This window comes from Monodelphis domestica, chromosome 1 (genome assembly GCF_027887165.1).
Source record: "Monodelphis domestica isolate mMonDom1 chromosome 1, mMonDom1.pri, whole genome shotgun sequence".
In the NCBI taxonomy this organism is placed as follows: domain Eukaryota; kingdom Metazoa; phylum Chordata; class Mammalia; order Didelphimorphia; family Didelphidae; genus Monodelphis; species Monodelphis domestica.
Window position 1 is genome coordinate 258,433,778 of NC_077227.1, and position 24,652 is coordinate 258,458,429.

Here is a 24,652-nt window from a genome sequence, read left to right on the forward strand (position 1 = left end):
ACTTAATTCTAGTTGTATTCTGGTTCTTAAAGACTGGATTTCATCCCTGGCTTTTTGGTCATCCTTCTCCTTCTGGTCTGATTTTCTTTGGAGGTCATCTTTCATTCTCTTTACCTCATTTCTCATCTCCTTTGCCTCATCTTTCATCTTCTTTGCCTCATCTTTCATCTCCTTTGCCTCATTTTCAAGTTGGTTAATTTTGGCTTTCAGGACACTCACTATTTTCTGTTTCCAGATGACTTATCTTGGTTTTTAAATTCTTTTCCCAATTGTCTTCAGCCTCTCTTAATTTTGTTTTGAATTGCATTTTGAGTTCCTCCAAGCCTGTATCCAGTTCACTGGGATTTCTGTTTTATTACTTGCCTCCTCCTGTATATTGTTTGTTCTTTATTTGTTTTCTGTTGTTTGCTCATATTTACCCCTTCTTTGCTCCCCATATTTGTCTGTGCTCTTGCTCCTCTCATTTTTTTTAATTTTTTTTTAATTTTTTTTTTGTTTTGGGGCTTTCTGTCAGTCTCCCCTCTTGGAGCTTTGTCAGATCTCTCAGTGCAGGCTCTGGGGGGTGGAGTGTTGGAGTTTGAGCTTCCCTATCCTCTGGAGGCTTTTGATTGGATTAAAATCCAGCAGTCAGTGAGGGAGTGGTGTTGGAACTTGGGCTTCCCTGAGCTCTGAAGACTTGATGGGATTAAGTTCAGCTGGGTTAGGCTGGATGTGCCCTGGGGCCAAAATCTTTTGGAAGGCTTTTGAATTGAGTCCAGCAGGAGGGTTCCACGCTCTGTCTTATTGTTAGGTTTGATTTTCCGTCCCCTAGGAGCATTTAGTTTGTGATAGGTAAGGAAGGGTTTTCAGAGGTCTGAACTATTGCTGCTCCTAAGCTGCCATCTTGACTCCATCTCTTGTTTTCTTTCTGTATATTTATGCTCTATATTTTTTATTTATACTTGTCTCCTCTGTTAGAATGCATGTTCATTTCCAATAGGGGTTGTTTTTATTCTTTGTACTTGAATCTTCAGTGTCTGGTACAAGGTGGACATGATAAATTCTTGTCAGTTGAGAAATAAAATTAATAGCTGCTATTTTCATTAAGAATTGCCAGGAAAGGGGCAGCTAAGTGACTCGACTGATATGGTTTCAGACCTGTAGATGGGAGGTCCTGGATTCAAATGTGACCTCAGACATTTTCTAGCTATATGACCCTGAGCAAGTCACTTAACCCCAATTGCCTAGTCCTTATTGCCCTTTTACCTTGGGACTGATACTTAATCTCAATTCTATAACAGAAGATTAGGATTTAAAAAAAATAAAGGATTGTCAGGGTGTATGGAAGTCCTAATACGCACAGTGTTTCCTTTTCTTGTTAACACAGCATGGTTTTTATAACTAAGGTGAAAGAATTCTGAGTTGGGAACCAGGAGTCCTGAGTTTATAGTTATTACTGCCACCAATTAGCACGTGGTGTGCCATAGTATTGTCACTGAGAAAAGGGAAAAAAATTATGTGTGGACCTTTAAGTACCTTTCCAATTATGTTCTCCTGCCTTTCTCTGCCCTGGAGATGCATGGATATTAGAACATTGAGCCCAGGTAATCAGCCCTTTTGGAGTTAAAACTTTGAATTGGGTGTATTTGATGAAGGGATTGTGCATTTTCCCATCTTCTCTAGAAATTGATTGGCCTCTTTTGATTTCGACTCTAGAGAAAGTGATCTAATAACAGTGGTTGTGGGGCTTGATGGTAAGAGGAACTGGTTCCTGTGATGAAATTTCATCGGTCTTTGGCCTTTAAACTCAAAAAACATCTTATCCTGGGCCTCAATGAAAGTATATTCTGGTGAGGTTCTGGTTCAATATAATACCATTTGAATACTCTGTTAAAGTATATATTTTTTTATCCCATTGTCTTAGATTGCTACTAAGTATCAGGTTCTAAGGCAGAAGAGTAATAAGAGCTAAGCGTTTGGGTTAAGTGACTTGCCCAGGGTCACACAGCTAGAAATTATCTACCTCACTACTCCTTATTAAATGGGACTTTGAATTATAGAGGCTATTCTTTTACTCAGTTTAGAGCTAAAAATGTATTCTTTCTTATTCCTTAGAACATGAACATTTTTTGCTATTTTAGTCAAATACAATTTAAAATGAATCAGTGTTATTCATACCTTTTACAATACTTTAGACATCCTTTTGCTCCTGGTTTATCATGGTCTTTGAACTAATGCTTCAAATGTTTCATTACTTAATGCTCAGCATTTCCTAAAGCTATTTTATTAGATCAATGGGGGAAGTTATAAATAAAGAATTAAAACTTGAGTATAGGGACATCAGACTTCTGAACAAAGCAGTATTTTATGTAGTGAATTAGAGGGTTACTTCCTGTCACCCCAAGGCCTCGCAAAACTACAGTCCCTAACCTCTGGACATTAAATTTTTCCTTACCTTTTACTTCAGATTTTCATTTAATCTTGACCTATGTATGATGTAAGCAATCTGTTGTTGGGTTAAGATGTTTTTAGTTTATCTGTGTATGTTAGATATAAGCATTTCATGTTTTAATCTGTCTTCAAATGTAAGTTCCAAGAACAAAGGAGGAGAATCTGGCCCAATTTGCAGCAGTACCCTAAAAATTGTCATTGGTTCCTGCACAGCGCTACAACCCCAAAAATAATTTCTCCCAAGGGCCTGACCTGAGGCTACTGTTATTTAGAAACTGATGTTTTGGTAAGAGTGATTGAAGAGCTGTGAATTAACAAGTTTCGTATATTTCTAAAAGTTATAACAAGTGATGATAATATGCATGTAATTTAAGTGAATGGGAGTGGACAAAAGTGATTTAATTTGATTAGATTATTATTTAGTTCATCTTCTGAGCCTGCTTTCTTTATCTTAGTCTTTTTCTCTGTGTGACTATTTTCCTCCATCCAATTCTTTGTCTTTATTTTCCTCCTTTTTTTTACTCCATCCATTTCTATCCCCTGCCTTTCTCTCTTACTGTCCTTTTGTTTATTTTTCCTTTACCATGTTGCTCACCTTCCTTCCCCCCTTATTTTATAAAACTAGTAATGCTATAAATTTTTCAGTTGAATGCTATTAATTTTATTAATAATTTGTTGATCATTAAACTCTTGTTATTTAATATATCAAATACTAATGAAGAGGGTTAAGTTAGTTGTTTCAATTTACCAAGCATTTATTAAGCACCTACCATGTGTTAGACACTATGTTAGGAGCTAGGGATACCAGAAAAAGATACAGGACACTTTAGAACCCTGGACTGTGGAGACACAACAACTTGTGGATGAAGGTGAGATTAAGAGTATGAGCATCCTGTGTGAGTTAGTGTTTGAGGAAATATCAGTGTGCATTGAAGTCCCTGAGTTTAAGAGCCAGCTGATGTAGGAGGAGATGTTACTGCATAATGGCAGTAAAGTAAGGTCAGGATATGGCAGTAAGTAGCAGTGAAAATCAGAACTAGAGAGAATGACTGTGAATGCATATAGGTGTCGGTGGGAGTGGGGGTGGTTCATGATTGCAAGAAAATAGAATAGAGGACAGAGGTCCAGTACAAAAGAGCAACTTGTTAACAATAGAGGTTCCAGAGGGCACCAAGGAAAAAGAAGAAGGGTGGATATATGATGACCAATCTCTGGGGAAGGAGAGAGGTTTCTAGAAACATAAAGCTTAGGTCACTTGCCAAAAAAATGAAAAAGAAGTGATTTTTTTAATTTTCAGGAAAAAAATTATGCTTCAGGTAAAACAAACTTATTGCTGTGCTTTGCTGTTCAGTTGTTTCAGTCTTGCCTAACTCTTCATGACCCCATTTGTAGTTTTCTTGGCAGAGATCCTGGGGTCGTTTGCCATTTCCTTCTCTAGCTTATTTTGTATATGAAGAAACTGAGGCAAACGGTGAAGTGACTTGCCCAGGCTCATACAATTAGTAAGTGTCTGAGCCCAGATTTGAACTCGGGAAGATGAGTCTTCCTGACTCCAAACCACTAAACCACCTAGCTTCTTCTCAGTGTACATCTGACTCTATTATTTGTTGTTGTTCAGTCCTGTCCCCATGGACCATAGTACCAACAATACTATCTTTGGGGTTTCTTGACAAAGATATAATAATGATTTGCTGTGTCCTTCTCCAATGGAGTATGGTAAACATATGTAAAGTGACTTGCCCAGGGTCACACAGGTAGTGGCAAGATTTAAATTCAGATCTTTCTGACTCTATCCCACTGAAGCACATAATTGCCTCAAGTCAATAGGAGATAACAAATAATCCAGTTGTTTCTACATAAGCACTAGATACTATGACTACCAATGTTTACAGCTAATAACTGACTAAGAACTGTAAGTAAATTAATTCTGTTTTGAAAAACATGAGATTTTGGCTTGAAAACCCTAAATAATACTATTAAAAATTTCTCTGCTTCCTGAAGGTAAGAAATGATGCATAAATTATTTGTCCAGTTAGAAAGTAGCAGATCTTAAGACCTACCCTGAGAGTAGTTTTCTTCCCTCACAGGATACTAACCCTTTTACATATTAAGGTCTTAGCTTGATCTCTAACTCTAGCTCTGTACCCATAGGCAAATAATTAACTCACTGAGCGTTAGTTTTCTCTTTTTTTAAAAAGGGGATAGTAATATTTATTCCTCCTTCATGTGATCATAGGACTAGAAGAAAGAATCTTAGAAGGCATCTTGGTCTGACTTTTTTTTTTTTAAACAGATGAACCAAATGACTTATTTGGTCACAGAGAAAAGAAGTAGTAGAGACAGGATTTGAATTTAGATTTTCTAATGCAATCATTCTTTCCAGGACACCATTAATTGTTCTGAGCAAAAATAGTTTGTAAACCATAAAGTACTATACAAATGTTATTTATTAAAAATACAAATTATACTTTTGGAAAGCAATTTGGAACTAAGTCCCCAAAGTCATTAAATACTACTACTAGGCCTATTCTCTAAAGAGATCAAAGAAAGGAAAAGGAACTGATATATGCAAAAATATTTATAGTCAGGTCAACTCAAATGCAAAAGCAGTAGTTGCTCTCAAGGTGCTCACAGTCTAATTGGGGATAAACATGAAAACAACTATGTACAAATAAGACATAGACAGGATAAATTGAAGATAATCTCAGAGTAGGAACAAGCACTAAAGGGGATCTGAAAAGACTTGTCGTAGAAGGTGGCTTTGTAGCTAGGACTTCAAGTTATCTAGAGAAGTCAGGAGGTGGCAATGAGGAGAGTTAGAGTTCAGGTTGGGAGTTATCCATCGAAAATGCCCCGAGTTGGGTGTAGAGTATCACATTAGAGAAACAGTAAGGAAGCCAATGTCATACTGGCACTTTATGAAGATCATTTTGAAAATTGTGTCGATGCTAGTGGAGAAAGACTTGAAGCAGAGAAACCAACCAGAGGGCTAATTTCAGTAGTCCAGGGGTGATGAGGAGGGCCTACCCTACAGCAAGGTGGCGGCAGTGTGAAAGCAGAAAAGGAAGTGGATAGGAGGGACAAATAGAGGTCTTGATAACAGATTGGATGTGGGAGAGAGTGAGAGGTCAGAGAACACCTAGCTTATATCCTGGGTTACTAAAAAGATGGTAGGATCCTTAAAGGAGAGGAGGAGGACAAGTCAATGTGTTTCATTTTGGACATGTTGAGTTTCTTGTCTTTAGTACACCCAGATCAGAAATTTTAATATGCAGTTAAAGATGGGACTGGTAGTCAGTAAAGAGTTAAGGATTGAATAAATAGATTGAAGAATCATCAATTCCAAGATAGTAATACAGTTATCTCTTCCACATTGTATGTAGGAGGGTTAAGGGCTTGGCGCCCCTTTACTCTGGAAAAAATTTTGGCCCTCCCTTCATAAGAGAGAAGTCTTCATTTTTTCTTGTTCTTTTGTGTGGTGTTTACAGTAATTTATTGCAAATTTGGGGTTAAGTATGTATTTCTGAGTTTCTAAACTCCTTTTGTGTCATGAGCTGGCCTTTATGTTGGCTATGGCTTCTGCAAAACTCCCCAACAATTTCCATTTAATTTCTTATGCCAACTGACAATATATTTCAATGAGGAAAGTCTGGTTATAGAAGGGATAACTGTAATAGCAATAATAATTGCATTTATTTAGTGCTTTTTAAGACTTTTGGAGCACTTTACAAATATTATCCTCACAATAATACAGGGAGATAGATGCTATTGTTATTCCTGTTTTACCAAATGAGGAAACCAGGGCAGATAGAAGTTAAGTCTGCACAGGGTGACCCAGCTTGTAACTGAGGCAGGATTTGAACTCAGATCTTCTTGACTAAGTGCTGCACTCTATTCATTGTGACCCCTATCAAGATGATAATTGAATGGAGCTATTGAGATCGCCAGTAAAAGTAGGGTAGAAGTAGAAAAGAAGAGGGCATGTTATAGAATGTGACCTAGATGAAGATATAAGAAAGGAAATAAGCAGTCACAAATTAAAAGAGAACTGGGGTGGGTTGAGGTGGGGGTTCGGGTGTGGGATACTGTCTTGAAAACCTTGAGAAGAGAGCATCAAGAAGGTGATTGACAGGGTCAAAATCTAAAGAGGTCAAGCAGGGTGAGTTCTGAGAAAAGACCATTTTTGATTTGGCAATCAAGAGCTCACTGTTGAGTTTTTTATTGTCTACGTAATAGGTGTCTAAGGTCACAACATAGAGAATATGGAAACGTGTACCCTATGAAAGCACTGTTATAATTTGTAACAGACCATTTATGCCTGGTGAGGCAGGGAGGGAGAAAATCTAAACTCTAGGTGTCAGAAAACAATTGTAAAAAATTATTTCTACTGGTCCTACCATTCTGGAGAGCAATTTGGAACTATTCTCAAAGGGCTATTAATTGTGGATGCCCTTTGATCTGGTAATGCCACTACTGAGACTGTGGCCCAAAGAGAGAATAAAAAAGGCAGGGAAGGACCTACTTGTACAACATTATCTATAGCAGCTCTTTTTGTAGTGGTAAAGAATTGGAAATTAAGGGCATGTTCATCAATTAGGGAGTAATTGAACAAATTGTGGTACATGTGGTACATTATTGTGCTATGAGAAAATAAGCAGATGATTTCAGAAAAAGCTGGAGAGATCTACACGAACTGATGCAGAGCAAAATAAAACTGGGAGAACATTGTACACAATAACAACAATATTATACAATGATTATCTGTGAAAATTTGGCTACCTTTAGCAATGCAATGATCTGGGACAATCCCGAAAGATGTATGATGGGAAATGCTAACCACCTCCAGAAAAAGAACTGTTGGAGTTGTCTTTCACATCACTTTATGATTTTATTTTGGGGTTTTGGTAATGTATGACTTTGCTTTTACAAAATGAGCATATGGAAGTGTCCTTTGCATGACAATAAAAATAAAATTTAACAATGCTGTCTCTAACAGACAAAAATTACATTATTTCTACATGTAATTTTAAAAAAAGGCAAGAGTTGATTGTTAACTTTGGAGAGAGAACACTTTCAGTTGAAGTTGGCAACCAGTGTGCAGAGTGTTAAGAAGAAAGAGAGAGGAAAGGAAGTGGAGGTACCTGTTGTTGATGGCCTTTTCCTGGAGTTTAGCTGCAAAAAGAAGGAGCCTTAGATGTAGTGGAGGGGATGAGTGGATCAAATAAGGCTTTTTGCAGATGGTGGAAATGTGGGTGTGCCATTAGGTAGTAGGAAAGCAGCCAGTAGACTGGGAGACATTGAAGATTAGTGAGGAAAGCCAAGACTAAGAAAGACTTCAAATTCAGACAGGGTTCTGTGAAATTCAGGGAACTGACAAAGAAAATCAGAAAATCCAGGGTGGAAAGAGATGTAAGTGCTGAGTCCTGAAATCCCTAGAGGGCAAAGGGTAAGACTGAGGAGGGGTGGAGGAAGGGGAACAGCAAATCAGTACATAAAAGCTATTTGATCATGTGAGGAGAAATAGCACAAAATAACTGAAGGAATTCTTTGTCCTCACCATGACCTCTAGTCCCTCCAACCCATTGGACTTTGCCAGGCCATCACTCCTGTTCAGGTCGAACTCTCTTCCCTTCACAGTTTCAGTCCCTTGTTGAATAATGTCCTCTGCTAATAAATCCCTTGCTCCCTTGTCTGTTGCTTCTCACTCCTTGCCAAGCCCCAACTCTGGCTCACTGCCATTGTTTCTGCTCCTACTCAAATTGTGTTGAATGGAACTAGAGGAAGTAATGCAATCATGCTGCCTGGATCTGCACACATTTGTTACCTAATCTCAACTGGGCCTTCACTGCAGTAAGGCCATCCTTTTATTCCTCCCTAGTTGTTTCTTTATCTTGGCTGTCCACAACAGCTGTTCCAAACCATCCCTTCTCTCTTCAAGCCTCTCATGTCATCATTCCCCATCCCACCTCCCACTTTCTCAGTTGAGGTCCCCCTTCATGCTTAATTATATCAAGGCTATTTGCTGTTTCCTCTCCTTTCCTCATCTCACAAACTCTCTTAATCTTATAAATCCCTAACCTAATTAACCCTTGATACCCCTGTTTCCTCCTGTGCTCTCTGTTTCAGAGTTAACTCTACTCCTCACCAAGGCTAGGGCCTCTACATGTGTCCTTGATCCCATCACCTCTCATCTTCTCCAACAGATTGCCCCCACAGTTATCTCCTTCTTCTCCCTTTCTAATCTTTAATATTTCCCTACCCACTTAATCCTTCTCTGCTGTCTACAACTATGTTCTAGTCTCCCCTATTCTCAGAAAATATACTCACTAGATCCAATCTCCACTAGCTATCATTCTATCTCCTTCCTATTTTGCCAACCTCCTTTAAAAAGTTGTCCTTACAGAGAAGAAAGGAGGGAGACAATTTGGATTATATAACTTCAGAAAACTCATGTGGAAATTAGTTATTAAAATAAAAAGTTGTACTTAAGTAGTACTTCTACTTCCCTCTTCTTACTCTTATATCCTCTGCAGTTTGTCTCCTGGCCTTATGACTCTTCTAAAACTCTTCTTTCCAAAATTATTGGTGATTTTTTGATTGCCAAATCTAATGGCCTATTCTTAGTTCTTATCCTTGACCTTTCTACCTCAATTTATCCCAATCAGCTACTCTTTATTCCCAGATTCCTTCTGTTCTTTGGGTTTTTATGAATGCTTTCTCTTCCTACTTGTTTCCTCAGTCACCTATATCAGGTATCAAAACACACAGCCCGCAGTACACTATAGTGTTGTCAAACCAGATAAAAATTTGATTGGGAAATAGTTAATAAAATAAAGAAAAATACAGCGAAACACAATATTTCATTGTAAAATTAAATCATGCAGCCTACATTAATCCTTATTTATCAATTAGTGACTCCTATTTCTAAGTTTGACATCATTGACCTACATCATGCCCATTCCCATGGGTTCCATTACTGTTTTTGTATAGATCTGCATATTCAGCCCCACTTTCTTGAGCTCTATCTAGTCCCATGTCACCAACTTCCAGCTAGACATTTCAAACTGAATATACTGTGGACATCTCCAACTCAGCCCATCCAAAACAGAAAACATTATCTTTCTCTTCAAACCCAACTTTCTTCTGCTTCTTCCTATTAATGTCAAGAGCATTTCTTTTCTTGGAGTCCTCTAGGATCACAACCTCAGTATCAGCCTCACTTCTTCCCTCACACTTACTTTCATATACAATGAGTTGCCAGCTCTTTGTCTCCCTTCTTGGGCTAGATAATCAATACTTTTCACCTGCACTATTGTAATAACTTGGTCTCCTTGCTTCTAATCTCTCCTGAATTCAGTCCATCCCCAACTCAGCCACCAGTGATTTTCCTAAAGCATGGGTGTTACTACTATGTCACCCCTTCCTCACACTCCAATGGTATCTTATTGCTTCTAGTATCAAATATAAAATAGTGATTGGCATTTAGAGCCCTTCACAATGAGTCCCATTCCTGCTGTTATAATCCATATACCTCATAGTTCCAGCCATACTAACCTACACATGATACCCCATCACTCATCCCCATGCCTTTATATTATCTGTCCTCCATGCCTAGAATATACTCCTTTCTCCCCTCCCTCTTGGAGTCTATACTTCCCTTCTCACCTTGTACATGAAAGCCTTTCCTGAGTTCTGCACCTCCCCTCTCACCCTTTCACACAGATTGTTGTCTTCTCCCTAAAGCTACCTCATATTCATTTTTGTATATATTTTGTATTTGATCCTTTAGTATACAGAGGGAAAAGCAAAGCTTATCTCAAGGCATGAAGTGTAGTCTAAGCTGTGTATTATAAAGCTTTTCAGGAAATGGTTCTGCCATAATGATCATTTATTTGTTCCCTGAGAGATGTACATGTTATCTACTCACTTGGAAAGTTGAGAAACCTTTTGAGGGCAGAAACTGTTTCAGTTTCTTTTATCTTTAGCTCACTCAGTACCTGTCACATAGCAGATTTTAATAAAGGCATATTGATTGATTTTCTTACAGATGAGGAAAAAAAGGTTCAGATATGTAAAGAAATAATGAGCTTTACCCTTTGATCCAAGATCTTTTCTACATCCAGGGCTCTTTCTAAACTCTCCCTCATTCATCCTGAAGGTTTAACCAGGACATCCCATTTGCCTAAATATTTTATTGAAGTTTTGGTTGAATTCTTCTGTTGTTAGGATATTTTTAACAGCTCAGGATCCACTAACATTCAACTGATGTTACTTCCAGATGAATAATTTTGAAGTGTCATTGTGAGCATATGTTTCATAGTTCATAACCTGGAATTATTTTAAGGCATAAGAAAATAATTTTTGTTAATGGAAAAGAATGAATGTTATAAATCATTGATAACATAAAGCATATTAACTTAAGCCATCAGCAATATATATGTGTGTGTGTGTGTGTGTGTGTGTATATATATATATATATATATATATATGCTTGCTTGCTATATATAGCAAGCAGCCAGATGATCTGAAAAAGCAGGGGTAACTAAGGAGGTTTTTCCCTCGGCTCCATCTGTGATTTTGGAGTCTTTGTTTAAATTTTGAGTTCTTTTTGTGTTAGAGGGAAAAGCAAAGCTTGTATCCAGGCACAAACTTGGGGTAGTCTGGGCTGTGTAGCAGAGAAGCCTTTCAACAAATGGTTCTGCCACCACACTGATTTATTTGTTCACATTTTCAGTCCTGATCTATTTAAGGACCATGGATTGTGCAGTGGTGGATCTCTGAGCTCAGATTTTAAAAAGATGGCAAGAGGAATATATAACGAAAGATGAATGCAGAATAGTAGTTGGATCCAGGAAGAATAGTGTAAAGAAAACCAAAGCCCAGAATTAGCTGAAGCTCAGGGGGGAAATGGTAAGAGTGAAAAGAGATTTCTTTAGCTGTTTGGAACAAGATGAAGAAAAGAAAGAAATGGACCCCCTGCTTTGGAGCAGATATATTATAAAGTTCACTGGGGACAGAAGAAAGCAGTTGGCTTCCAATTTTCTGTCAAGGAGTATGCAAGAGGAAAGATTAGAGTTAGAAGACATGAATTAATAGTCTAACATTGCCATTTACTTACCTATATAAAGGTAACTTCTCTGGGTTTTAGTCTTATCATCTGTAAAATGAAAAGATTGGACTAGGTCACTAAGGTCCCTTCCAACTTTTGGCTTCAAAATGGAAATATTAAAAAACCTGGTTAAGAATGAATGAAAACCTGTTAAATGAAGAGATTTTAAAGAGACCACATACCTACTTTAAAGGAGTTCATCCAGGATCATTGTCAATAATCTTTAAGAAATAAACCATAAATAGGTTTTGAACAATGATATGTGTGTAATCCAGTGGAACTACTTGTCTGCTGGTGGGGATGGGGCTGATCATGAATCATGTTACTGTGGGAAAAATATTCTAAATAAAATTTTTAAAGAAATAAACCATAAACTCATCTACAGCAAAATTCAAGAATGAAAACAGCTTATGAGCACATGAAGGAGAAAACTTTCAGAAGTTAGAAAAATAAGGTTAAACAAAACAATGTCACTTTTCCTTAGTATACTCAATGTCTAGCATAGTGTCCTGTACACCGTAGTTACTTAAAAACACTGAGATTACTACGACAATTTTGGGATACATTCAAAGAACTATAAATTCATATTAAAAGAAGTAAAGCTTCTCTTATGCTCTGACTTTAGCATATTATGTTCAGTTTTGAATACCATGATTTATTTTGTTTATTTTTATTTTTAAAAAATTATTTAAACAACAAAATGCTTCACTTTAAGAGAAAATATAGATATTTATAGTAATGTATCCTTAGTGGAAGGCAGAGATTGTCCTACATATGTTATATTAAAAATAAATTATAAAATTGTCCTTGATTTTATAATGTGAAAAGAAAAACATTGAAATTATCCAATCAGACTAGTACAGAAGGATTTTTTTGGTGGATTTTTATTGTTGTTAAATAGTGAGGACAGAATAACTTACTGGAATGTAAATATAAAAGTTGAATAAGCATACCATGAATGGAGAAAAGGGATATTTTCAAAGACTATTTGTTTTTTCCTCTCCCCATCTCCATTTGATGTTGATTAAAACATACCATCAGATATGTAGGATTTTTTAAAATTAGTATAAATATACTAGTTACTTTATGTACAGTAAAGGTATAATGGGGGAAGGGAATCAAAGAAGATAGAAAATTATACATCAGTATCAGGATGTGAATGAATTAAAGCCCAATTTCCTAATTGTACATGTATTTTTTCCTTGGAAGCACAATTCTGGAGATCCCTTTTTAATAATACTTCCTGTCTGTGACTAAAAATGCATCAGTTGTAGCTCCATCCTTCATTTCCATCTGTGCAGGTGGATCTGTTTCATTGTTGGGCTATATCAGTTTGGAATTTAATCTGCCTCCATTGACAAACCCTGTTGTTCACCATAGGCTTTCATTAATTTATTAGTAGTATGTGCCTCTTGGTTTTAAATGGCACCGCAGAACCATCTTACCCTGCTACCTTCAAATTAATGTAGTCCTTGTTTTTAGTCTCAGCTTCTTTCTTAGACTTCATGTCAGCTGTGGTGAATCCTGGGGTCTTTTCAGCATCTGCTTCATTAAAGAGGTACCAGGATAGTGTGCAGCAAGAGAATGGGAGGAGAAGCAGTAGCAGCACCAGAGGAGGGAATCAGAGTGTAAAGGGGCATTGAGAAACTAGAATATGACCAGAAAAGGGTAATGACTAAAAGGTTGGATGACAGAGTCAGAATCCAAAAAGGTCTTTAAAATTTTTTTGTTTTAAATCCTTATCTTCTATCTAAGAATTGATGTTAATTATCAGTTCTAAGGCAGAAGAGTGGTAAGAACTAGGCAATTGGAACTGTGTCACACTTAGGTGGGTCACGCAGGAAGTGTCTGAGGTCAAATTTGAACTCGGTTCTTCCCAACTATAGGCCTGGCTCTCTATCTTCTGAGCCACCTAGCTGCCCTTCCAAAAAGATCTTGGTGGGATAGAATGTTGGGCCAAATATACTAAGATTGAATTTATTGTGAATAAATATAAAATGTTTATACTTGTTTTTTTAAAAAAAAATCAACTTTAAAAATGGAGATATAGAAAGCAGTCTGTTTGAAAAATTCCATTCCTAATGATTGTGACAAGTATTTCCAGACATGGCCAGTGTAGAAACTTGCTTTGACTACATATTTATTTACAAGGCTTTTCCCCCCTAGCAATGGTGAGACTAGAGATTACAATAAAGTTGTCAAAAAAGAAAAGAAAGACCTCAAGAGAGCATTTTTTAAAATATGCACAAAAGAGAACAGAAAGAAGGCCAGAAGGAAATATAAGCAGGATAGCTTTGAAAGTTAACATGTTGAATTTATTTTATACTTGGAACAAAAAGTAAGCTGATAATAACAGAGATTTGCTACTTCATGTTCAGGCATCTTCTTCTTTTTATATAGAAATACTCATTTTGTTGGTGTTTAAGTTTAGAATAAAAACAAAATCTAAAAAGAAAAGTTCCATTTCTGATACTTAGATGTGTGATCATTCATTTTTGTAATAGAGTAATTTTTTAAAACCAAAACCCCAAATAAAGAAGTGATAAATCATATGTTTCCTTCTTCATTTCTATTCCAACAGATTTTCTCTAGATGTGGATAGCATTCTTTTCATAAGTCCCTCAAAATTGTCCTGGATCATTGTATTTTGTTAGTTCACATTTGATAGTCCCACAGTGTTACAGTAACTGCCTACAGTGTTCTCCTGTTTCTAGTTATTTCATTCCATATCAATTCATGTAGGTCCTTCCAGTTCTTATAGAAATCAAATTTCATAATTTCTTACAGCACAATAGTATTCCTTCACCATCATATTCCACAGTTTGTTCATTCCCCAATTGAGGGACACCCCCTCAGTTTCCAATTTTTTGCTACCACAAAAAGTGTAGCTATAAATATTTGTACAAACAGGTCTATCCCAGTTTTTTAATCTCTTTTTGAGGTACAGTCTTAGTAGTGGCATTGTTTAGTCAAAAGGCATGCATTCTTTTAAAATTCTTTGGGCATAATTCCAAATTGCCTTTCAGAGTGGTTGGATCAATTCACAATTCTACCAGCAATGCATTAGTGTCCCAGTTTTGCCACATGCCCTCCAGCATTTATTATTTTCCTTTACTGTCATAGTGGCCAATCTCCCAGATCTGAGGTGGTACCTCAGAGTTGTTTTGATTTGCATTTCTCTAATCAGGAGGGATTTAGAACATTTTTTTCATGTGATTATTGATAGCTTTGATTTCTTCCTCTAAGAACTGCCTATTCATATCCCTTGACCATTTGTCAATTGGGGAATGACTTGGTTTCTTATAAATTTGATGTAGTTATTTATATATTTTAAGAAGTGAGACTTTTATCAGAGAAATTTGTTATAAAAAATGTTCTTTGCTACTTCCCTTCTAATCTTGGTTGGATCAGTATTGTCTGTACAAAACCTTTTTAATCTAATGTAATAGAAATTATTCATTTTACATCTTGTAATGTTCTCTCTCTTTTTTGGTCTTAAATTCTTCCCTTCTTCATAGATCTGACAGGTAGACTATTCTGTGTTCAGCTAATTTACTTGTACATATGTACATTTTGAATTTACATTGGGTTTTTGGTAGTTTGATAGGTATGGCACTGAATAAGTAAATTAATTTAGATAGTATTGTCATTTTTATTATGTTAGCTTGTCCCACCCATGAGCAATTAATGTTTTTCCAATTATTTAGATCTAGTTTTATTTGTTTGAAAAATGATTTTTAATTATGTTCATATAGTTCCTGTGTTTCTCTTGGCAGATAAATTCCCAAATATTTTGTATTATCTAGCATGATTTTAAGTGGATTTACTTTCTAACTCTTGCTGCTGGTTTTTGTTGGAAATATATAGAAATGCTGATGATTTATGTGGGTTTATTTTGTATCCTGCATCTTTGCTAAAGTTATTAATTATTGCCACTAGCTTTTTAGTTGATTTTCTGATATTCTCAAAGTATATCATTCTATCATCTGCAAAGAATTAGTTTAGTTCCTCATTGCCTACTTTAATTCCTTCAATTTCTTTTTCTTCTCTAATTGCTATCTCTAACATTTCTAGTACTATATTAAATAATAGTAGTGATAATGGGCATCCTTCACTCCTGATCTTATTAGGAAAGTGAAATCCTTCTTTATCACTTTCATGTAATGAATGACTTAGACATGGACCAAATTAGAAGGTTCCCCCATTGAAAGACTGCTTTCTCCCTATCCTCACCCCTTTAAATAAAAGTGGTGGGGACTAGTCTCTGTAAACCTATAACTTTAAGTTTGGGACCATGAAATATATTGGATGATATTACTCTTAGTCTATGATTTAGATGACTAATATGGCCCATCTAATAATTCAAGGTACTACTGATGTATCCATTTCTGCCTGTAGAAGTAAGGCCAAGGGAAAGCTCAAAGCCCCTATATGGGGTTGCATTCATTCATTATTCTGCTACATTTTGTGTAGAATCTGCCAGTTCACCCTCTCTCCCTACTGCTTACCCCACCCCACAATTTAGGAGATTCTCTTCTTAAGTAGAAGCACTTATAGTACTTGAAATATATTCTAACTCCATTCTTTTCATCTATTGAATTAATCATTTTCTTTGAAGTAGAGTATAACTGCCTATAAAAATGAGGGAATGAATCGGTGAATAAGGTTTATTTTTCCATTTGTCCTTATTCAGGTATGTTCATACTTATTGTCATTGTAGAGTAGGACATAAGTTCTTTGGGATCAGGAACTTTTTTGTTTTTCTTTTGTATCATCTGTTCTTAATCCAGTACCTTGTATGAAATAAATGTTTGTTAAACTGAATTTAACCACTTTATTTTCCATCAGAAAATCAATAATTACCATTTGTTTTTTCCAACTCTGGCAGAAATGTAACAAGAGCAAAGATATATGTTCAAATATTTTGTATTCATGAAACTTCTACTGAAAAGAATAATATTCTTATATACTTTTTTATGTGAATCTCTGTTTTCCTTCTTTTTACTCTTTTGCATTATATTTGACTTGGGATAAGAATTACTGGCTTAGTTTCATTTACCAGTTATAAAGAACAGTGGCTTAGTGTTTGAGTTTGCTAATAAATACTTAATTATACATGTTATTCATATACCACTAAGGCTTTTAAGAACTATCAAAAGACCTTTTTATATAAGTTATTTGATAGGTAGAATGTGTCAATACAGATTGTACCTTACTCTAGTGGATTTTCTTTGTGTGTGCCTGTGTGTTTTTTAAATGCCTCTACCTTCCCCGTCACAGAAAGGCACGCTGTGTAATCGTTTTAATTAGTAATTATATAGCTGATTGACATCTAGCTAAGTCAATAAATTAAACTTTTTGGAGTTGAGGAAGGGGGGAAATATCAGTGTATTTCATATACCCTAAATCCTATTCATTAAATGAGTGGAAACTATATAGGAAACAGCTGCTGAAATTTGCACATGGGATGATGGTAGAAAGCAATGAATTTGGTGTGGAGATTTAAAAATGTTTAGACTCCTACTGAAAATCCAAACATGTGACATCTTCAGAAGAAATAAGGAAAAGCTTTAGAAAATAGATCAGTCCAATCAGCAGTGGAACATGTGGCAGCCTTGTTTAACCTGAATAGCTTCTCTTCTTTTTTTCTAGCAAGGGGCAAGTTGCCAAGCACAAGGACTAAATAAATAGGCTTAATCTAATTGGGTCCGTAGAAGAGAAAACACTTGGCCTGTTCTGTTATGAAAGAGACATGTGCAAAGTCAGCATTTCTTGAGCTGCTAAAGCATCATTATATTTAACAGAAAATCTGTTTTCTTGGAAATGCAATAATGGACACAGGATTGGTTCAAGTGGTCTAGAAAATTAGATTTGTGACTTCCAGGTCTAACCTAAACAAGTAGTATTTAAACAAAGATTAGATCTTCCTCACACCTCACCTGAACTTTTATTATTTATTTCTCTCCCTACTCCCTTCTACCATTTTTATTTCTTCTTTTCAGATATTTTATTATTAGAATAGGAATGGGAGCAGGGGGAACACGATGGACCTATCAGAGAATTTCAAAATGTGAAGGAAGCTCAGCAACCATCCCATTTTATCCTTACCTGAAAAGAGCCCCCAAAACAGCATATTTGATAAGTGGTCTTCTAGTACGTGTTTAGAGGAAGGGAATACAATGAAGCAAAGCATAGTTCCTTCCATACTTTATTCTTTTTTCACATAACTTCTATTGGAAGTTTTTCTTGATTTTAAGCCTAAATTTGCCTCTTTGTAACTTTGGTCCATTCTGTATAAGTAGAAGCTGTGATATCCTCCAAGCTAAGCTTCTCCAGCTCTTTCAAATAGGAACTTTATGGGCATGATATTGGAACTCCGTGTAGATGTCTGGAGATTGTATATGATTAGCTCCAGCCCTGGCATATTCTATCCTATCCATGTTTTAACTTTGTCTTAACTTTCTAGGACTGTCTATGTGTCTGTAAAATGAGAAAGTTGAATCAGATGGTATCTCCAAAGACCTTTTCAACACTCTGCAATACCTTAATATCATTCAATATTCAGTCTCAGACCCTTGTACTCTGCTTTCACTATTCAAGTTAAATTTTTTGCTCCAAAGTAGCCTCTTAATTGTCAAATCTAATGGGGTTTGTTTTTTCATTCTCCATCTTCTGCCACTCATCTACAATAATTAATACTATTGGACACATCCACTTTCTGAAATTCTTTCTTCCTTTGACTGTCATGCAATTTGAGCAGAAAAAAAGGGGGATATATGAAAGAAGCTTTTTGGAGGTAGAAATGATAAAATTTCAAATTGTTTAGAAATATGAAGGGAGTGAGAGTAAGGAATTGAGTAATACAGCAAAGTTATGAGCCTAGGTAACAGGATGGAGTGGTCGTCTATGGTGAAGGTGTCTAACACTCAAATCAAAGGTTTTATGGGACACTCTAGATGAAAATGTAATTAGGAAATATTTAATAAAATAAAGATATTGTAAAACATAGGTAAGATTATATTTTAAAATTAACTCAATATACAGTCCTCAGGGATCCTTATGGAGGGATTAGTGACCCCTATTTTTCTTTGAGTGTGGCATCTGTATTCTGTAGCAATAGGGAAATTTCAAAGAAAGGTGGGGTAGGAAAAAGATGATGAGTTTTGAACATACTGAGATTGAGTGCCTATAGGAACTCTGCTTTGAAATGACTAATATTTGAATATGTATATGTGTGTGTGTTCATTCTTTCCTTTTACATTGTTGTAATTATATAATTGTCTTGGTTACTTTGCTTTGTATAAGTTATAAGAGATGATAATAATAAGAGGAAATATTTGGGAATGAAGGTTAAAAAACAAGAGATAGCAATAAACATTTAAAATGTTATAAAAATAGTCTAAGAAGTTATCACACTGAAAATGGTATATATTTTTAAAAACACATAGGAAAAATGTTCTGATAAAACTTTGAGATATTTCCAAAATAACATTACCATCTGAGCTAGGACTGAAATAATACCCATGAATGTTTAATAGAATGTACTCGGAGGGGGAGGGGGGGGAGGATAGAGAAAATTATGGCAAATCTCACACATTTAATGGTTTTTCACTTTTAGTTTATGTGGAGGGTGTTTTGACCAGTTAAAACAAATAGATATTCAGTAAGAACTTTAGAACATGTTTTTAAAATTCATTGTCCATAAGGACCAAATTTCCTCTTAGGTGCTCTTTAATGGGTTGAAAATATGACTTTAGATTTTCTTAATTTCCTATAAATAATTATTCTGAAAATAACCTTGGATTGGGAGTTGGGAGATTTGGATTCTAGTGACAGTCTTGCCACAATCTTGGAAAAATCTTTTTACTTAGGAGAACTTTAGTTTCCCCATTTGTAAAATGAAGGTGCTACCCTGGGTGATCTCCATTGGTCCCTTCTAGTTCTAAAAACACCATTACACTTGCCATTTCAGTGGTCCATACTTAATGTTTTCCTTGTAAAGAAGAGGGAGGAATCACTTCTTGCTATTATAATCAGGAAAGATTTCATGAAAAGGGTGACATTTGAATTGAGTATTGAAGGATAGGGGAATATGATTGAGGAGAGAGGATATCCCATCTCCCTTCTCCCACATTCTGTATTGTTGGTCTCTGCCCCTCACTGCACCCTGTGCCCTGCAAAACATTCCATCGTACCAGTTATAAGTTACCTTGTTTACTTTTCTGGGACAATGTGTATGCTCTTTGAAGACAGTGAATGTTTTGTTTTTTTCCATATCCATTGAACAATTCCTTGCAAATGGTAGATGTTTAATAAATATTTGATGAATTGCATTTAGTTTAATCTATAGGTGGTAGAAAGCCATTTAAGATTTTGGAACAGATTGATGGTAATCCAAATGGTGCTTTGGAAAAATTAGTGTCAATATGTAAAATAGATCAAAGGGGAGGAGTCTGAAGTTAGGAAAGAATATTTGCCGCAGTGCTGGCATTCTGTAATGAGAAATTGAATTAGCTTAGCCTTGGCTTCAGGAAGGAAGGAAAGCTCATCAGCATTGGAAAAGAAGACTGGGAGAGAAGAAGTCAAAAATCACTTAAGAGATTTTTAATCTATGTGACTGGGAATAATTAACTGATGTATATGTTTCCATAATGATTTTTTTCCTAAAGTAAGACTAATACTTTGCTGCTCTTTACAGTACCTGGGCCATGTAGAAGTTGACGAATCAAGAGGAATGCACATTTGTGAAGATGCCGTAAAGAGACTGAAAGCTGTATGTATATTTGTTTGTCACCATGTTAGTCCATATTCTGGGTTTTGTTTTGTTTTGTTTTTGTCTGAAAATAGTTACCCATTGAACTAGAGCAGTCCAGTGTCAGATTTAATGAGCACTTATTTGTTTTAAGAAGGAATGTGGGTTTCTTATGCAGAAAGCCAGTAGTCATCACTGATCCACACTACAACCTGATTTGACAGACATTTTAGTGGGAAAAATTTTTTTTTAGTTCATGCTGCATTTTTTGGAACCAGAGTAATTCAGGAAACATTTTTTGAGTGCCTACTGTTTTGTAGGCATGTTAAACAACAGATATGTTAGTATTTGAGAAGAAACATTATGGCATAGAAAATAGAGAGCTTATGTTAAAGAGAGAGCTAATCTGGAAGTCCAGAAGGTCAGGGCTTTGAATCCCACTTCTGACTGTGTTGACTTCTGGGCAAGACACTTAACCTCCCAGTGTCCCTGATACCTCTAAAATAGTAAGTTGCAAAATGCTTGCTGATCTTCTTTGATAATGGGAGTTTCCTTTATGGGAGTCCCCTATACCAAGGAAATTATTAATCTACCTGAGAGGCTACCTTACCTGATGAAAAGAGTCTTCCATTTGGCATCAGAGCATTTGGGTTTTTGAGATCCTTTCACTTCTAGTTTAGTGATTTTTTTTTTCAAGCCCCTTCCCATTTTATATCCTCTGGTCCTATAGATACCTTATAGGTATTCCAGTTTTAGAACAGGCTGAAAATTCACCCCATTTTCCTCCCCATTCCTACTTCCAGAGTATATGTGTATATATACACAGACATATGTATATATGTCTGTGTGTATACACAAACATTTTTAAGGGTCTTCACCAATATCTTGACTCAGTACTCTAAACTCCACTACCTTTTACCTTTACAAATGGAAGACCCTTTTCTAGATTGGGCTATTTATTTTGCCTAAATTTCATGTCAGGTATGTTCAATTCTGTTTGAGAAAAGGGGTGTGTGTGTGTGTGTGTGTGTGTGTGTGTGTGTGTGTGTGTGTGTGTGTGTGTGTGTGTGATGAAAGAAAAAAAATATATAGTAAGCAACACAAGTTCCAAATTCTGTGAAGTTTAGATAAAACTTTGACTTTTTTACTCTTAGATAGATAAGAAGATTGTTGAATCATCTGATACCTGTCTCCCTCTGGGTGAATGGATTACTCCCTTTCTCCAACATGCTCTTTAACTGTTACTGCACAAGCTTGTAGCATTACTTCTGCATGCTGTTTATCCTTACCCCAAACAGCATTAAAGTTCTATTGCTTTGGGTTTGTCAATGAAAGGCTGCCATAAGGATGACTTCTAATGACTGCTCTTTCTAATGGTGCTTAGTAATTAAAACTTTTTTTAAAGTGCATTTTGGATAGTATCTTGTCTGAATCTTTAAGTATTATTGGTAGACAATATTGAGGAAGCAACCGTCTCAGAGGTCAAGGTAGACATTATATGTAAAGAAAACAAGACTGTTAACAATCCGTGGTACAATTTAGAAGAAAAGAAAAACCTTTAAATCTATTGATTGTTGAGGCTAAAGAGCTGTAATCACTTCTAAACACTTTCTTTTAAAAATTCTTTCCACCCTCTCAACAGTGGTTACTTAATCCTTGAATGCCTATTTGTAGAGCAGAGTACTTTAAAATTATCCGGTATGGAATTTTAAAAAAATGTTTACAGTTTTAAAGAGATTAAAAAGATACCTAATGGCAGCTTTTTCCCACATTCCATTAATTTTCCACTCACAATAACGGGGCTTATTTCAGCTGTGTTTTGGCATGTACGACTATGGTCTAAAGATGTTCAATTTCCATTTGAATGCACTCCCCAATTAAATATAACCTAAGAATTTCATTTTCCACTTGTTTCTATCAGTTTAGAGTAGAAATAAGAAATTACTCTGTTTTTGACCATTAGTTCTACTGGAAAATTGCAGGAAGATTTTGAGGCACTGATTATACATTGATTGATACAAAGTTTAGCTAGATATTAAGACTGTTATAAAAATTTCATTGCTAGGAAAAAAAAGCCATATATAGTTTTTAAAGTCTAAATATTATTCATATTCACTCCTAGTACTAATAAAAACTGGAAGTTGATATTCTGAATCTGTGCAATTTTAGTCAGGTGTTAGAATTTAAATTTGAAAAGGAAAAGAAAAGCATTAAAGCTTCTTTCTGAAAATCCCAGAATTCAGTTGCCCTACCTTATTGTTGTACTAAAACTTAACTATCATACAAGGGGGACAGAGGGGTTGTTACATTTTTCTTTATTGAGTTATTGAGACTTATTTAAATTATTATATTATTATTTAAAGTTATTGAAATTTGAAAGATTTCATGGAGGATGATTTTGAAATTTGTTCGGAGACATATTGAATATTGTGCTTGTGTCCATGCACCATCTCAGAAAAACTCAAAGCAAGCACATGACTTTTCTAGTCAAAGCTTGGTGTGTGCAACCCTTGATAAAAACAAAATTTAGATTTTATGTTAGTAGAAGTGGTGATCATTCATATTCCTTGGAAGTAGCATGGGTGTTTTTGGTCTTTGTAGTTGTTCTTGTTCTGTTTTTTTTTTTAGTAACTAGTTTTTGTTTGTTGGCTGGGTTTTTTGGGAGGGAAGGGGAAATTTTAGATCTCTCAAGGTTTTGTTCTTGATACCAGAAAGCTGAATTATTTGGAGCCTTAAAATTTATTTGTACTATGACATTCTAATGAATGTTTATATTCTCCAGATGTAATAAAGAAACCTTCAGTTTTACCAAAGCAGGAAATATGTCAAACTTTCTCAATGCGTGATCAAGATACATTATTTCATTTTTTTCTAGATCTGCAAAAAGATCGGTATCTGTGCTAGTGGTAATTTCACCCAGACATATTTAATCTTTTAAACTTTAGAAAAGTTTAGCTATTTTGGCCTTTATTTCTGGAAAAAAATGGGAACAACTCTATAGGAGCACACCTGGAATTCAGTTCTCTCCATCCTCCTCCTTGCTATTCTTCTGTCCTTTCCCTCTCATTCTTCCTTTCTCTCTTCTCCTTCCCCTCCTCTCCCTTTTTTCTTTTTTTCTTTCCCATTTTCCTGTTTTATTCCCATTTCACTTTTCTTCCTTCTTTTTCCCTTTCTTAACCTTTCTTTAAAAAATTAGTGTGTGGGGAAAAGTAAAGATGATTCCTCAGCTCCCAATTTAACTACCTTATACTAAAACAAATAGGTCAAAGGAATTCCCTGTATTCTCTCAGTAACATTTTAGGGCCAAATGTCTACCTCTGGGAAGTGCTCTGTAATCTCATTAAGTTGATTGGGGGGATTCATCAGAGTGATTAAGGAATTCCCTGATCAATCCCCCTTTCATAAATAAGTAAATGATTTGTTAGACAAATACAGTAACCTTCCTACTTTTAAGTAGAGGCATCTCCTACCTCCTACCCCTTTTCCCAAGTGTCCTATTCCTATCATGTTGAAAGGCCAGCAGAATTTCAGAAATTCTGAAAGTGTCAGAATTTTGTTGTAATCAATTTGTATCAACCCAAATATGTTTCTGGTTTTTTTCTTCTGAGAAAACTTTGCTATATGCAATTTAGTGTTTGTTGCCTTTTCCCCCCTCTACCAAAACATCTGTTCAACAAAAACCATATGAAACAAACTTTGGCGCTTTTAATACTTGCTATTTATTTTTTAGCTAGCTGTTGATTGGATATAAAGTACCTTAAGTATATTATTCCATACTACTCATTAATTTAATAAACAAGTCTATGTTTTCCTAGAAACCATATTCCTCTAAACCAGTCCACTGTGCAAAATGTTTGGAGACACACTGCCTGCTTCACTAGACCTTATATTGTGCTAAATGCTATATCTTTAGAGTTTTTCATAAATGATAAAGCTTCCTTTAAAGTTTGCTGTAAATAGAGGCAATGGGGAATAAGTCTATGGAGCGAGGCTTATGCTAAATTAAAAACCTGATAGGAAAATGTATTTTACAAAGTTCGATAACCTTGAAATTATGTGATTCAACTTAAAATGATTTTAGCATTGTGTTGGTTGTTTTATTTTTAGAAGAAATTAAAAACAAAAACAAGAATTTTCACTTTCTCATTCCTTCCCTAACACCCCCCCCCCCATCTTAAATAATCCCTTCTACTTTTAAAGTTAATTTAATTTAGGAAGTATCTGTACACAGACATAAACTATACAACTGGTTTTCAACAATTTGCAACAACTTAAAAACATGATAACTAGACTGAATTGTAACATATTATCCAAGATGTAAACAAAATGGTTAGCAACAGTTCCAAATTAATCCCAACAAT

General features: G+C 35.5%; 1 protein-coding gene across 9 annotated transcripts in view; it reads left to right on the forward strand.

Moving 5' to 3' along the window:
• Positions 1-24,652, forward strand: part of NUMB (NUMB endocytic adaptor protein) — a 205,040-nt gene that overhangs the window by 145,993 nt on the left and 34,395 nt on the right. For all 9 annotated transcript variants that reach the window (XM_007472871.3, XM_007472872.3, XM_001368034.4 and 6 more), the window contains exon 3: positions 20,238-20,312. In XM_007472871.3, the coding sequence (XP_007472933.2) occupies positions 20,238-20,312 (75 nt within the window). The remainder of the gene's footprint in view (positions 1-20,237; positions 20,313-24,652) is intronic.